Source organism: Chaetodon auriga, chromosome 21 (assembly GCF_051107435.1).
Source record: "Chaetodon auriga isolate fChaAug3 chromosome 21, fChaAug3.hap1, whole genome shotgun sequence".
NCBI classification, from domain to species: domain Eukaryota; kingdom Metazoa; phylum Chordata; class Actinopteri; order Chaetodontiformes; family Chaetodontidae; genus Chaetodon; species Chaetodon auriga.
The window spans coordinates 15975924-15991090 of NC_135094.1; the positions used below are offsets into that span (position 1 = coordinate 15975924).

Sequence of the window (15167 nt, forward strand, 5' to 3'; positions counted from 1 at the left end):
CTTTCCTAATACAATCATTCACTATATCCGAAATGATAAATCCCAACCACTTGACATCACGTGTCAAGGGACCAAAGATCAATCCGCCAGAGCAGCAGAGTCAGGGCAGAAACATCAGAACAAACTCACACAGACGCGCACTCATTTTTACACAATGTCTTTATTTTTTTTTTTCCCTAATTACAGACTCATGGGTTAAAAATAAAAATAAAAAAAGCAAAAACATTTGTTCAAACCCACTCCCCCTTTTCAAAAATGAAAAAGAAAAAAGAAATAAGTCTCCACACAAACCCCACCCCTGACTTTCCCCCGCCCTAAAATAACAGCTCTGGCCCACTCCATTTATTAAATTAATAATCAATGCCGTTAGCTCGTCAGCCTTCCTCAGACAAGCCGTGACTGCACTGCGCGTAGTCAGAGAAAGGGGGCGCCTTAAGGTCCGCTCTGTACACCCCAAAAAACACCCTCGTCTCTGGTCCTGCCTTCCTCACTCTCACGCAAACTTGCCTGCCTGCCACTCAGCTATGTTGGCTTCCACTCTCTGTATATAAATCATGTGTTGGGTTGGCTGCCTGTTAAGTGCTGCCTGTACTGCAGTGTGCTGTGGTGTATGTTGAACAGGTGTGTGTGTTGGTGTATGTGTGTGTGTGTGTGTGTGTGTGTGTGTGTGAGTGAGTTGACGTGTGAAAGGGACTAAAAGCATCATCAGCGTTTGCTGTTGTAGTAAATGCCCCCCGCGGCGGGCCTGTGGTCACCCTGCCCCCCTCCCCCGCCCCCCCACACGGACAGGATGGGGTGAGTGTGCATAGCGGGAGCAGAGAGAGAGAGAGACGCTGCGGAGACAGTGGGGGGGGCCGGCGCCACCTGGGGAGGGGTCGTCAGCCTCCACTGGTCCTGAAACCTGAAACGACAAGAAGTGGTCTAATATACAGAGAGAGGAGGGGGTAGGGGAGGGGGGAAGAGGGGAGAGATGGGACAGGGAGCACAGAGGGGGAGGGTGGAAAAAAGGGGTGGGGAGGGGTGGGGGGGGGTGCAGGGGTTGCACAAAATAAAAACACTGATGCCTGTTAAAAGAAAGAGGAGCTTTGGCCATGCCTGAGTTGGAGCTGACAGGTATGGACGAGCGGTGGGGGTGTGGCAGCACGACGAGGAAGAAAAAGAAAAAGAAAAAAAAAAAAATCTATGCATGTATAATCCCAGTGAACACCGAAGGTCCATAACTGCCCAGAGAGCAGCGGACAGAAAAACACAATCAATGGTGTGATGAGCCGGAGAGGAGGAGGGGGAAGAAAAAGCATAAAATGCAGGGAGGGAATGGGTGAGGGAGGGAGGGGAGGGGGGGCAGAGAGCGGCAGACACAAAGAGGGTTGAGGAGGGGTGGGGAGGTAATGATATACTCCAAACCACAAACTTAAAACACAAATACTCTGGCTACTGAATGTTTCACATATGTACGGTACATTAAAAAAATGAATACAGTATCTTTTCTTGCTGCTGTTTCCCCCCACGGTTTTTTTTTTTTTTCTTGTTTTGCTGGTGGTGGAGGGTGAGTAGGTGGCCTGTGTTGGTGATGGTGTGAAAGCAGGAGGGTCACAGCCAGACCAAAGGAGACACATCTGCAGCCTGAGATACCATCATCTTCTCTCTTCCCCCACCCCGCCATCCCACCCCTCAAAAAGCAACAGAAATACAAGGAAAGAGATCTGCCACAGTATTCCTTCCCCAATGGCCAACTTATACCTTACCAGGGGCGACCGCATCAACCTCCGCACACGCACGCTCACACACAATCGCACACTGCGGCCAGTCAGTCTCTCTGTCCAGAAGAAGTGTTTTTTTTTCCTTTTTTGTCTTTTTTTTCTCTCTTCTGGGGTTCTCTTCTTTTATTGTAGGGGAAGGGGAGGACTTTTTTTTCATTGTGTGTGGGGATTTTTTTTGTTTTTTTGTTGTTTTTTTTAATGGGAACAGAGAGGGGGAGAGGGTTGATAGTAAGGGAGTGTTGGGGAGGGAGGGGGTGTTTAGTAAGGGGAATACCACGATGTTGTTCGCCCTCGGCCCCTGGAAAAGAGAGAGAAAAAGAGGGTGAGTTTTTTTCTGGTTGGCTTAAGAAGACGGACACCAATTTCCTGGTGTGATATAATAGATATGTGTAAGTGTGTGATTGCAGGCACAGAAAGGGTCTGCTGAAAATTTCAGTCCAAGAAGTAAACTGAGGGGGGAAAGAATATATTTACTGATATCAAAATGAATGACAGAATGTTTAGGACAGTGTTCACAAATCACTAAATAGACATACCATCTTAACGGTATTGTGCCTTTGATCTTACAAGGTGTCTGTGTTACAGCAAATCGATCTGGAAGAATAGACTACAGGTGCTGAAAGAAGCTGAAAGCAGCTTTGTTAAGAAAGGAAAAGTGTGTAATTTCCAGATAGTAGAATAATGATTAGTGTGTGGGTGTGAGGGGACAGCAAAGGCACTCTCTCTCCCTCTTTCTCTCTCTCTCTGTGTCTCTCTCTGCGAGAGCCGCCTCTGGGGTCACTGTGGGGAAAGACCTGGAGGACAAACAGCACCACACATATACCCCCAGCAAGAGACAGTGCACATACGTGTGTACACACACACACACACACACACACACACACACACACACAAACACAAACACACTTGACAATTTCAGGGACAGGACTCACAACTACATCCTTATTACACACTGAAAACACTGTCCGGCACATACACAAAATCCAGGCAGCAGCAAACTTTCCACATGTCCTCTCGTCTGTCTCCCACAAATGCACGCACGCGCGCACAGACAGACAGACAGACAGACAGACAGACAGACAGACACACACACACACACACACACACTATTCAGTGGCAACAAAACACAAAAAGGTCACACTGGGACTGAGACCAGTGCTTGTTAGGCTAGATGCTGAGGTCAGGCTGCAGTAATGAACCCTCGTTTCTGGGAGTGAACGCTGTCAAGGTGAATCTGACTTGGAGTGAGTGTGTGTGTGTGTGTGTGTGTGTGTGTGTGTGTGTGTGTGTGTATGAGAGTGTGTGTGCGTGTGTGTGTGTGTGTGTGGGTGGGGGGGGGTTCCATGTACATGCAAGATCATACACTCGACATAAGCACAGGAAAACCAGCAAGGTTCCTCCACATCACGAGTACAGTATGTTCGTCTTCTGGCTCACATCAAAATCTTTGCTTTTCCCCAGTGCCAGCTTGGGAAGGTGACAACGAAGTACTAATGGATGAAATGTCAGGAAAAACTTTTTGCAACCAGGGGCCAATTTCTTAAGTGGTTGTAAACATGAATGATTCTGTTTGTTCACTGGCTTTCAGTCAGGGTGCAAGCATTTGAGGTGTTAGACAAATGCCAATATTTGGCTGTTATCCTTTAATACCATTACATTCTGGCAGATGAGGCTCGACATTAGCCTGGACAGACAGCACTTGCTGTGGCCTTGTTCCACCTAAACTTCTCAAGAACAGAGCCAATCAACACTGAAGATACTTAAATGAAACATATCTCTTGCGCTGTGATTGCAGGACCATAGCCAGGCACTGTGAAATCTCCCCAAGCACACAATGGGTCAATGTAAAGATTCTGAACTCACCATGTGTTTTTCTTCACCATGGATATGTTCCCACAACAAGACAAGGCACCAGTGAAAAAAAAGTGTTATGTGGTTCAGATCTGAGCCTCACTCTGTTCAACTACAGCACGGTCTTAAGTAGACTAGTGATGAATTCCTGATGTAGCGACCAAACAGCCCTTCTGCTCTCCTCTGCAAGAAGTGATCAAGGCCACTTCAAGTGGAGCAACTCTGCATGCTATTCTGTGAGTGATTATTACATATTAACCAATGCCGTGAGATAATGGGAAGATACACAATGCACTTATCACTATTCATCTATTCTGTGGTTAGGAGTACAGTCTTTACAGTCAAAGCTCTATTGGCAAAAACAGAGAGCATTTCATGACCTTGGAACTGCCAAGTTCAATCTGACTGACTGCAAACAACATTTAAAACTTAAACTGCGAGTTTGTGGAATGCTTTAGGCCAGCCTTCTGAGGCTAATGCACTTTGGAGTGTTAAATCTTACTTTCATTATCTTCACATAACTGCAAGTCAGCCAGAAAAAACTCTGAAGTTCGATGACCACAATATGTCTTACATATACATACTAACCAACAACTTAGCTAGAAGACTTTAAGATCAAATGCAAGCAATGGTTACAGTCCTAATTAACTAGCCTTTAATATCAGACTTGATTTTGTGTTAAAACCCCCTCGGCTGCTCCCCATGTCTGTGTGTGCCTTGTCCTGCAGCTCGGGCCAAATCCCAGTGAGTAAACTGGCAGAGTTAGGGGTTCTTGGTATGTGTGGGAGTGGCTGGAGTAAGTACACAGAGTGATTAGAGAGATTCTGACCTTGAGTTTCAGACACTTTCTCACACAAAGGAATGAACTGAGATGTAACCCTTTCTTGAGGGTATTTAAAGGCAGCCTCGTCGGAATGGGAAGCCACTGCATAAATACTAGAATCAAGGGCAAATATGAAACAAGAAAAACACACAAGATAAAATGGACTTAACAGGGGCTTGTCTGAAGAACTTGGCAAACCGTTAAATGGCTGAAATAAAGACCCCTGCATGAAGGATTTTAGGCCCTTTCCAAAATAACTGCTGCAGTATCTTTCTTCTGGAAAAAGTTCTTTGTTGAACATTGAGAAATAAGCAACAGCCAAGGCCTGAAGGCTCCAGATGCTTTTCAGGGATGATCAAATCAGAATCTCTCCGTCTCAAAGCTCAGTGCATGAGTGGGGAAGTTGGCATGCTGATCAATGTATTTGGCACCACACCTCCTTTCTCAGTCTCAACAGAAAAAAAAAAAACCCACAAGATGGCTCCACAGATAGAGCTCCACGGGGCTTTTATAGTTTCCAGTGAGATTCTCTGTAGCCTTGCTTTCTCACTGCCTACAGGGGCTGGTTTACATAAAGGGGCAGTAGGTTGTGATGCTCATGACGACCTCTCAGATTATTTATGTACATCATCTCATTTATAGAAACTGCAGCTCAAGTTAGCTGCAAAGTGTTTTAATCACATGGTGGAAACACTTACACAGTGACAAACCCCACGTGGCCCTGCATTAGAAACTAGACTACAAAGACTCACAGGACCCCACTGCACAGCTCTGAGGTGAAGCCGTCCCAAACACTGTAGGTATAAAGCCACCAGATTCCCAGTGCACAGCAGTCTGATCAACACCAGGCTTCTTCTGTTGTTCAATATAGATCACAGTAATGACCGTTTAACAGGTCTATACAAAACAAAACAAACACAGCACAAGCACCATGCCTTCCAGCTATGACACTTCTTGAATACAATTCTGATGAGATGGAGCATCAAACACAATTGCCACGAGTGAAGCTGTGCTAAAGGTCACTGTACTGCTCATCACACAGCCCAAACCTCTCAGTTAAGCAAATGTTTTTCACTCTCTCCTGCCATAAATGGCACAATTACCAACAACATCCCAATCTTTCCAAAAGAAATGAAAAACTAAGTGGAGCCACTGGAGCTCTGCACCAGTAACTTTCTGCTATCATTAAGTTGCAGGAGATTGCACTGGCATTTACCCAAACATGGTGTATGAACAGCCTGGGAAGAACAAACTGATGTGCACCAAGTCTGTTTGCCCTTGAAATGATTATATGTGATGTGGCATGCAATGAGCCTCTCAGTCTCACAACTGATGAGATGTGGTTTCTAACGTGATGACACCAGAGGTTTGTGCTCCTGTGTTTCTATTACAGTGTCTAATACAGTGTATTGTTCGATTAAGTCAATGCCATGATGACATATGGTTTAAGTTCTCACAAATCCAAGACACCTTTTATATGCCTGTAATATTTATGCACTACACACTAAAATCAGACCTAAAAGACATCGAAATTGCTCAGATTGTCTCCCTGGCCTCTCTGTACTTACCTTCTCTATTCTACCCAATCACGAAGGAATTTTGTTCTTCCACATCTCCACTCTAAACTTATTTTCTTGCTCAGTCAATGTGATCACATAAATAAAACACCTTTCTTAAACCATTTTATTCATTCAGACAACACTGCACCAACAACAGTGACAAATGTCATCCACTGGATAACTTCCTTACCTCTCCTCTGTCACTTTGTTTGCAAAAATCAACATGTTTTTCCAACTAATCACTGCCTCACACAGGCTTGTTATTACAAGCAGCATGTGGCACACATGCACATATTTCCTCAAAAGGGAGGGGCTATTGTTTTATGAACTGGTACAATGTCACTATGCTAGTCCTAGAGATAAAATATCTGAAGCACAACAGCCAAATACACATATTTTCAAGTATATCAAACAAAGCAGGCAACATTCTAATCTGCTGTTCAGCAGTTTGTTAACAGTCTAATCTTTGTTTTCTCCTTTGCCAAATCCCTTGTCCATACAACACACATCCACACAGTTGATCATAATTTCAGGTCTATGTCAATCTTTAACACCAACTGCTACTTCTGGCTGGTCATGGCGGTCTGCCTTGTTTGTCCTTTCCTTTCAGTGTTAACAGTGAGTGAGGTGCGATGTATGCAGGTGCCGTGTTCTCCCATGGTGTCAAAAGTGAGGCATCACAGCATCAGCTCACCTGAAGGCCCGTCCTCTGCCTCTGGGTGGTGTGTAGCCGCTGTAATAGCGTGCACGCGATGTGAAGCTTCCTCCCCGTGACCGGAACCGAGCCCGTGGAAAGCCGCGGTCTGTGGTGCTGATGCCTGGTCTGTTTGTTCTCTTAGCGCCCACCTGAGGAGGCAGAAGCAAGGAAGGGATCATTAAACTAACATCCACTCTTGTGGCACTGACTTTTGTGTTTTCAGAAAAAAATCATAGTTTCTACGGATGACTCTGTATCAATCGTGCGTCATGGTGACAAAAGCACATAAACCCTTTCCATTCAAAGCCAAGGAAAATGTTAGCCAGAGAACAAATGATGACTAACTCAGCGACCACAGAGCCTGGTTTTACTGCAAATCTACTCTTAGTGTAAAGCATTGTCAAGGTAAGACCTTGTAACCGTATGTCTATAATAGGGCTGTTGAAATTGGCCAAAAATGACGTTAGAATATTCCTTTAAAAAAAAAAACCTTTGGTTCAAACCATTCCGATATCTATTTATGCGTATTATGCCCATAAGATGAAAACCAATATGAGAAACATACTACTTATATATTATTTCAACATAAAGCTATATGAACCTAACCTACAACATACCTACACATTACAAAAAAACTAATTAAATACTGTCAAAAACTACATTGCTGAATTACACACTCGTTTCAGTGTGATCTACTTCAGATTTTCAATCAAGGAAAGCGACATTGTGTGTGCAGTTACACAGGTCAACAAATCCCGGAAGACTTCAATTTCTCGCACAAACAAAGGAATTCCTGTCACATATAAGTGAACTATGGGCCCTATTTTCCATCGTTGGTTTTTTGTGTCCAAGTGAGTATTGAAGAGAACAATTTTTGATTTCATTTTTTGGTATTCAGTAGAAGTCTATAAGCACAATGGAGACCATACCCTCTCAGCCGATCTGGACGAACCCACCAAACCTTCCCAAAAATAACACAGCGATCAAGTAGTTTTTGCCACTGTCACTCATCAGCATCAGCTAAATTTAGCCACGAGTGCCTGTAACTGTGTTGTTATGGTAGTCACTATGATTATTCATATGACTGCTGAAATCGCAGGTGAAAGCTCAAAAGCTGAAATGTGAAAAGCGCTTACCTTTATCTGCCTTCCTCTGAAAAGGGACTCGTCCAAAGCCATGGCTGTCCTAACAGACTCTTTGTCTGCAAACTCAATGTAGGCAAACCTGAAGAATAAGAAAAAAAACAAAACATCACTCAGAAACAGAAGTCCTCAAATGCAAACAAAAAGCAGCAATATGACAGCAGCTGTATCATTATAGACAAACCACTGATGTATGTCAAGAGGATGACAAGCATCTAAATGGGCAAGGAGATCTAGTTCTGTTAAAAGGTGAAAAACAGCTTGTGTGAAGTTAAAAGCCATTTCTGGCTTATTTGCCTATACAGAAGACTGTATGCCGATAGCAATGGATACAAGCTTTTTTTATTTGCTTATTTTCTTAAAAACACAAGAGGAGTGCAACCAGAACAGAGAAAGTGTTTGACAGTGGTCTAGTTTTGGTCCGAGGTAACTTTTACTGTTCAGCCCTGGCTTTTTGTTTAACAAAAGCACATTCAAGCACGCAGCTCTAGTCAAACTTCAGCATTTGTATTGATGCTTCATAAAAATCTGTCCACCCACAGTGTGACTGTCTTATTCCTCTGCCAGCAGCGTGACTTATATCTGCCACACACACAACTGCAGTAACCACTCCTCCACTGATTCATCCACAGCATAGTGAAAAGGTACAGTATAGTGATGGTGTTTTACCCCTTGGGATGCCCTGTGTATTTGTCACATAGGATGGTGACTCTGTTTACTGAACCACAGCCATGAAAATGAGCCTCAAGCTCTTCTGCCGTGGCACCGTAGTCCACCTGAAGAAAGACGGCATGAAGGTTAGACATGAAAAGATTTTTCACCAGCTTACACTTTTAACACTTTCATTCTGATGTATGTCTATGAGGCACATCCAACATCCCTGACCAAGAATCAAAGTCAGATGTTTATGTCAGTTATAATGTACTACATTAGAGTGAGATCACCTTTGGACGCTCAAGGAGGGAAAAGCGATGTTAGGTGTATTATACCTGCAGCTGTACAGTAAAACTACTGGTCTGTAAATTTTTACATTTTTTTTTTAAAAAGGAATATGCCTTATTTTGTCTGTAGCAGGTTGACCTAAAAAAACTGAGGGCATGAGTGTAGGAGGCCACCAGAAGTCAACTCTGAAAAAGCAACAGGGCTCCATGGCTGAGACTGGAGACTGTCCATAAAACAACTGTTCTCCAGGTGCTTTACAAGCTGCAGCTTTATTTCAGAATAACAATGGGTAAGCCATCATTTGCTAGAAGACACATGAGACTTTGAATGTTGAAGGCTGGTCCATGTTGTTACTTAATGAAACTTAAGCTATGGTCATCATATTAAACACTATGTGTGGAATAACCAAAATGATGCATTTTCCCAGAAGACCCCAAACCAAACGTAATAGGAAAGCTACAAAGTCATGGAAATGTACAGCTCCTTTAGAGTATCTTGAAAGGTGCTCTGAACACTTAAAAACAACAATAAGAAAGTCCTGGAGTGACCGCGACCTAAATCCCAGCAAGCATTTGCTGCAGGATTTGAAAATTACTTTTCACTCACAGTCACCATGTTAGTTCAGAGCTTGAGTAGTTTTGCAAAGAAGAAAATGGGGGAAAACTTCAGTGCCCAGGTGCACAAAACTGATGCCAATCTACAGACTCAAAAAAGAATAAACTGCTCAAACTGTTGAAACCAATAAAAACTTGCAACAGTCCAACATTTTTGTAGTCACTTTTTCCTTTTGACGCCATCTCAAAAGTTGCAACAGCAATCAAGAAAATGTGGCCAAAACAGCATCTCTGAATGAGACAACAAAGAGACAGTAACTCACATTTCCAACATAAATCGATCTGCCATCTGCTTCCATCTTTTCCTCGATGGACATGATGACAGGGCCGACTGCACAGGGGAGAGAGGGAAAAAAAACAAAAACTAATCAACAAAATATTTCAATTAAAACCAAAACACTCAAAACGGTTGTATGTTATCAAATTACATGTTGTGAAGTTTAGTGCATCACCAACTGGCAACTCCATTAAATGATGTAGAAAGGAAGAACGGTTTATCGATTGTAGGCCTGAAGAAATGCTGGGCGGTATGACCAAAAATGTATATCGCAGTATTTTTCAAAAATTATAACGGTTTCACGGTATATGACGGTATTTTTTTTTTGTCTTTCATCTGGAAGACAGATATTTTAACACAGGTATGTCTAGATGCTCATTTGGGTGCATCCGGGCAGAGTACCGTTATCTCGTCCAAGCATACGGAGAAACTCCTCTGTTGAATACACTTTTTCATCGTTTTTTTCTGCTTGCTATTGTTCTTATCTTTCATAAAAGGACGGTAAAATAACACCTCGGGCTGGTCAACAAAGTCCTCCGTGAGCGCTCTGCTCATTCATGTGTAAATGAGATGGAGCGGCGAAACTAACTGCACAGTTAGCTCAGCAACCCATTGGTCAATTTTGATGATTGACACCTCTATCAACCAGTCAGAGCCAAGAGATTTAAGGGGCAGTGCCCAAATTCACCATAGTAACACCAATGACGATCCAGAAGGAAGTAACCCCAGAGATAGGTTATTGCATGAAGAAACCCCCTCCTCTTTATGAAAACAACCAGGACCTTCGTGATTGATCTCAAACTAACACAGAGTCATAGGAGGAGACATTAGCATCGTTTTTTCAAGCTGGAATATAACTTTTGACCACAAAACAGGAAAGGTAAGACATACTTTAGGATTTTGCAAAGTTTTTTCCTTCTACTCTTTGGCTGCTAGCTCGCCGAGTTTCCGTTGCACAGTGAGGAGGCATCACTGTGATCAGCAGACATCTTCGTGATCAGCAGGCTTATGTGGTTTGCGTGAAGTGGTGAAATCAGAAGACGCTCTAAAGTGGACATATGCTATTTTCATCTTTTTGTTACATGCGCATATAATTTATTTCTGTATGAATTATGTTTCGTTTGGGTGGCAATGCTTGGTAGAGGCTTTTAGCTGAGTCTCTCCCCGTCATTCTGGTATGCTACAAGTTAGGATTGGTGCTTCCTAGCGTGAGCATTGATCATCTGAACTGTGTGCATCTCGCGCTGCCCCCTGTACAGACGGCGCTTGTGTTGAACAGGTTGGTACAAGTCAGGGATTGAAACTTGGCTGAAGTATTTTCTGCTCGGTATTTCATACCTGGGATCCACTGTCTTGATCATCTGCAGAAGCCCTCTTTTTCAGCAGTATTAAACGGGCCCATGTCTTTGGCTCAGTGGATTGTGATAGAGATTGAAAATCTCAATCCATTGTTTGCTTTTTCTGTCGTAGGGAGTCCCTCTAGTAAACGCGCCTTGAAGTGACATTTGGCTCGATTTTTCTTTTGCTTTTCCTGTGTCACCTGCTGATGTGGAGGGCGCTGATTGATTAACTTCATACATTCTTGATATTCCAAGACATGCGGCTAAGGTGGTGGAGCAAATTGCTCGTGCTTGCCACCTCCGGTGACAACTTTAGCCCGACAACGCTTGCTCTTCTTTTTTTAAAACAAAAGAGAAGAACAGACACGCCTCCTCTTTTGGCACAAGTTCTTCTGTGTCATCATGTTCTGCTAGCTCTGCAGCCTCCATTTCGGAACTTTCTATGTCTATCCCATCCATCTTCACCGTAACGTAACCCCAGAGCACTACAGTTTACCCTCACCACGCCCTGCATCATGCATGTTTACAAGCGCAACATTGAAACTGGTCCCGTCTGAAACAGTGTCTTCGGTGTGAACCGGTACATCGCCCGGCCCTAGTCTGAAGGCAACATTGAAATTACAAATGGGTGAGTGTGTGAGACTGGGGTTACTTGCAGCTATGCTATTACTCTATTGTTAACTCATGCACCAACTATAGACTTCCATGACTTTTTCTAACTTCAACTTTTAGAGTAACTCTCTATTCTTGGCACAGGAGCATACAGACATGTGGATGGTTTTTTCATAATTCCATGAACTATGCCTATAAGCAATAACTAACCTGAACTCATATTTTAATGTATGTTTTAAAGTTTAACAAATCAATGGTTGGCAATGGTTGATGGAGTCACTTTGATGTGCAAGATTTTTTTAAGAAGGGAAAAAGCAGAGGATCTGATTATTTTAAGACTGTTATGGTATTCTTCCTTCTTAATAAGACAGAGAGAGAGAAAAGACAGACTGGAAGAAAGACGAGGTCTCTGCCTCACAAAAAACACACAAACACACCTGGTGGGGGGCTGAGATTCATCTGTTTCTCCACCTCGTTCTGTAGCTCCTTCAGCTTCTCTGCCTCTTCCTCCATCTCTCTCACTCGTGCTTTGATTGCCTCCAGCTCCTGAAACACAGAGACAAATCCCATTAGAGCTGTCAGTCCATCATAAGCACAATACAACTCACTGAAACATTAATAACACAGTGTGGATGACTGCTATGCACCGCCAACAAAAGCTGACCAACTACCCAATCTTGTCATGAAAATGGCATCATTAACAAATGTTGCCATAACACCCCTTTGACAGCCTCACTGACAACTGAACCCAGGCAAGATGGTACAGTAGCAAGGAGATGCTGAACCTGCGTAAGCGATGGTGCTGACATAACAAGAGCTCAGCTGCCTGTGTGTTGTTTCTGCCCAAATGAAAAAAAAAAAAACAAAAAACAAAAAAAAAAAAACACACACATTGGGACTACCATCTAAAATGTGCTGTCTGACTGGTCCTTCACCTTCACTATAGTTTCACTGCCTCTCACCCCCACATTTACAGTGTTTTACAACCTACATTTGGCAGTAGCTACCTTGTACAACTTGAAAGTTAACCCTAAAGGCATTTTGAAAAAAGAAGCTTCATTTTCACATTTTCACTTTGTAATGAGTATAAATCAATGTTGGGACACAGAATTTAAAACATAGCACACAGAATCAAAATGAAGAGTAAATACATTTGTAAATACATGAGCAATCATGCAAATTTCAACCCAACGTTTATTGTTTACCATGTAAAAATACACATCCATCATGAGAACATGTGCTTATTTCTCTCTGGAATAAATACAACTTCTGGCTGACATCACCTTGAGCTTGTGCACCTGATGATAGGCATATTTTATTTTGACATGATACATGTCGAATCAATTGTATATCTAACAATAAGTAAATTGCTTTGCAGCAGCTTAATGGAATTGAAATTCAATTAAGAGCCATTTTGGAGACAATTGGAAATATATTTGGGGCAGTAACAAAAAAATATATATATATATATATGTATGTATATATAAAAATCTTGTGGAGAGCACAGAGATGGCTGTGTCCTCACGTGGGAGCGGACCCTCCTGTCTGACAATGGTGCACTGCAGCACAGTGGGAGTCATTCCAGCTCCATCCAGGGCTGTTGCCTGTGCTGACAAGATTTGTAACGTAAAGGCTCTTTGTACAACTGGGTGCACTGACACAGACAGACCACACTAAATTCAGATCTTCTCATCAGAACAGAGTAAAATTACACCGTGACATACCACACGCGACGATAATGGCACCATCATTTCTCTCAGCCCCACGGTATCCATGTGTCTGATAATCAGACACATCAAAATGACAACAACCCTAAGCTACATGCATCATAGCGCACGTCGATGTGAGACAGTGATCCACATTCACAGCAACACTGTTACAATAGGCCACCCGACACTGACACGTTGTAGCGCCTATTTTTTGTCGCATATTCAGTGCAAGCTCTTTCACTCCCCTCCCTTCTCTCATTCTCCTTGCCCTGGCAAAACACTGAAGGATGCAAACCCAGCCCCTCAAATACCGCAACCCCCTGCTTCTGCGTTGTATGCTGCGCTCTCACTGCCCGACAGACAGTACTACAACCTCAAAAACCACCTGGACATGCTGCATAGATGTTACCGGGGAAAATGCACTTGTGCGTGCAGGTGGTGTTAAGAAACGAAATTAGGCCGACTGACGCTGATTGCACATCTTGACAGAGCACAGCAAATCGACATACGGTTGTCTGCGCGCGATTGCAACCATCGTCCAAAATAAGTGACAAAGATGGGCAGGTGCATGTCTGCTATCTCCACCCTAGCTTTGTTAAAATCGGCTAGCTTGTTAGCCACTCAGAATCATGTTATCGCATTATGGTAAATCTAGCTAGCAGGCTAATAGTAGTTGGCCCTGCCAGCGTAAGATACAAAGTCCGCATTTCATCTCGTGACAAGCCATTGTGGTTGACAGGTCCTCTGGTCATCTTAGCTGCATCACTTAATGCTGGCGCTTGCGACAAGCTAACGTTAATGTTAGCCTGCTGACGCTCGGTCATTTGCATGTGCACACACCGGTGCTTGAAATGCAGCCGCAGTCAGCGTAGCGGTGAAAGTAAATGGAATAAAAAAATGTCATTACCGTAAGCAGGTCGCCTTCTAAAGCGGGTAGACTCGCACAGCGGCGGCTAATGGCGGCGGCCTGTCCTACCCTCGCCCCTGACTGTCTCCTGCATCTCCGTCTCGCATATTTTTGCGACGAGGATTCACCCCCAACGACTCGAGCTGCTCCCTGGCGCAGAGAAACTGGCGCCGCTGTTGCGCCAAGATGGCTGCCGACACCACGCATGTCACCACCCATTTCTACTGCACTGCGTGAACCACAATGGCGGTTAATATCGACCTAGCGATAGCAGTAACACACACGGCATGTGACCCAAGATTCGTGGAAAACTACCACATTAAATCGGTTGCCTGCGTTCACTAACAACTCCGATTTGGCCCCAGTGTGTCACGGTATTCATGTGGGCTCGCACAGCTGAAACAATGCCCTTCACTTACCGGATCTTCAATAGCGGCCTCTCCCTCTTCTAACCCCGGTTCTTCGTCACCGACACCCGGGTCCTCCAACTCGGGATGTCCGGGGTCTGAATCTAGTAGAGATTCCTCCGCCAGTCCGTTACCGAACTCCGCCATCGCCTTGTTCCAACTGTTCCAACGCGCCTCGTGGCCAAACCAACGTTGCAGGCCCCTACTCACACACAAGGGGGTAGAGTGAGCGGGGCGGCGAAAAGAAAAAAACGGCGGAAAACGCCGCTTAGTAAAGTTAAAATGGGGAATAAAATGCTAGCTAGAGTCCCAGCCACCACTCAAACAGCATACCACGATTAACAAGGACTGCTGTTCACTCGCTGCCTTTACAAAATGGTGCTAATTTACGTCAGAGAATCTGGTTTATTTACTTAAATGTGTATATAAAAAGGCGAGGACTCTACGCGAGAGCGGCGGCGTCCCTTCAGTTCAGAAATGGAAGCCGGGGGCGGAGTCATGTATTACTGCAGGCGTAAGACTCTCAA

General features: G+C 43.9%; 1 protein-coding gene across 4 annotated transcripts; it reads right to left on the minus strand.

Moving 5' to 3' along the window:
* Window positions 1-141: 141 nt before the first annotated feature.
* On the minus strand, window positions 142-15126 carry pabpn1 (poly(A) binding protein, nuclear 1). Of its 4 annotated transcripts, none has more exons than XM_076761169.1 (7): window positions 14653-15126; window positions 12055-12163; window positions 9652-9719; window positions 8502-8608; window positions 7827-7914; window positions 6688-6839; window positions 142-901 (listed from the first exon to the last, which is right to left on the minus strand). In XM_076761169.1, exons 1-7 carry the CDS (start codon window positions 14785-14787, stop codon window positions 706-708), a joined length of 855 nt encoding a protein of 284 aa, XP_076617284.1. In that variant the 5' UTR covers window positions 14788-15126; the 3' UTR covers window positions 142-705. The 4 variants fall into 4 exon arrangements, with proteins under 4 accessions (XP_076617284.1, XP_076617283.1, XP_076617286.1 ...); XM_076761168.1 differs by lacking the exon at window positions 14653-15126 and adding an exon at window positions 14234-14394; XM_076761171.1 differs by lacking the exon at window positions 142-901 and adding an exon at window positions 1493-2058.
* Window positions 15127-15167: the final 41 nt, after the last annotated feature.

Coding starts and splice junctions, on each gene's coding strand:
- pabpn1 (XM_076761169.1), bottom strand. CDS start 14,787: ATGGCGGAGTTCGGTAACGGACTGGCGGAGGAATCTCTACTAGATTCA. Junction 12,164..14,652: donor AGGCCGCTATTGAAGATCCG/GTAAGTGAAGGG, acceptor TCTGTGTTTCAG/GAGCTGGAGGCAATCAAAGC. Junction 902..6,687: donor GGCAGAGGACGGGCCTTCAG/GTGAGCTGATGC, acceptor TTGTCGTTTCAG/GTTTCAGGACCAGTGGAGGC.